The 439-nt window shown below is 49.7% G+C and overlaps 1 protein-coding gene across 1 annotated transcript in view; it reads left to right on the top strand.

Moving 5' to 3' along the window:
• The window catches only part of Gtf2i (general transcription factor IIi), a 61,336-nt gene that overhangs the window by 53,034 nt on the left and 7,863 nt on the right, over positions 1-439 (top strand). The window contains exons 16-17 of the mRNA XM_031391159.1: positions 6-104; positions 376-432. Of these exons, the coding sequence (XP_031247019.1) occupies positions 6-104; positions 376-432 (156 nt within the window). The remainder of the gene's footprint in view (positions 1-5; positions 105-375; positions 433-439) is intronic.

The raw sequence follows: 439 nt of genomic DNA, 5'->3' as shown, positions 1-439 counted from the left end.
CAAAGGTAACCTTGCAATTTGCCTTACAGCATTGCAGTCCCCCAAACGACCACGAAGCCCTGGGAGCAACTCAAAGGTTCCTGAAATTGAGGTCACTGTGGAAGGTGAGCTGTTCCGCAGTCTTCTCTTGCCCTTCACACAGCTGTGTGAACTCAGTAACTTCTGTGCATGTGAGGTTCTGTGTCTGCAAAGCACCTGTGATAATGCTAAAGTTAAGGGTGTTTTCCAGTGCATGAGTATATGTGTGCTTGTGCCTGGTTTTGTGCGTGTTCATGTTTCCAGGCTGCCGAGTCACGCATGCCCTGTGGAGTGCCGAGGCTGAATTTTCTGGTCCGTGCACATAGTAACTCTGGTTTTCCTGTGAATGCTCTGTAGGCCCCAACAACAACAGTCCTCAGACTTCTGCCGTTCGAACTCCTACCCAGACAAATGGCTCAAA

Source organism: Mastomys coucha, unplaced genomic scaffold (assembly GCF_008632895.1).
Source record: "Mastomys coucha isolate ucsf_1 unplaced genomic scaffold, UCSF_Mcou_1 pScaffold22, whole genome shotgun sequence".
In the NCBI taxonomy this organism is placed as follows: domain Eukaryota; kingdom Metazoa; phylum Chordata; class Mammalia; order Rodentia; family Muridae; genus Mastomys; species Mastomys coucha.
The sequence above is the reverse complement of the archived record's forward strand: the minus strand, read 5'-3'. Positions and strand labels throughout refer to the sequence as shown.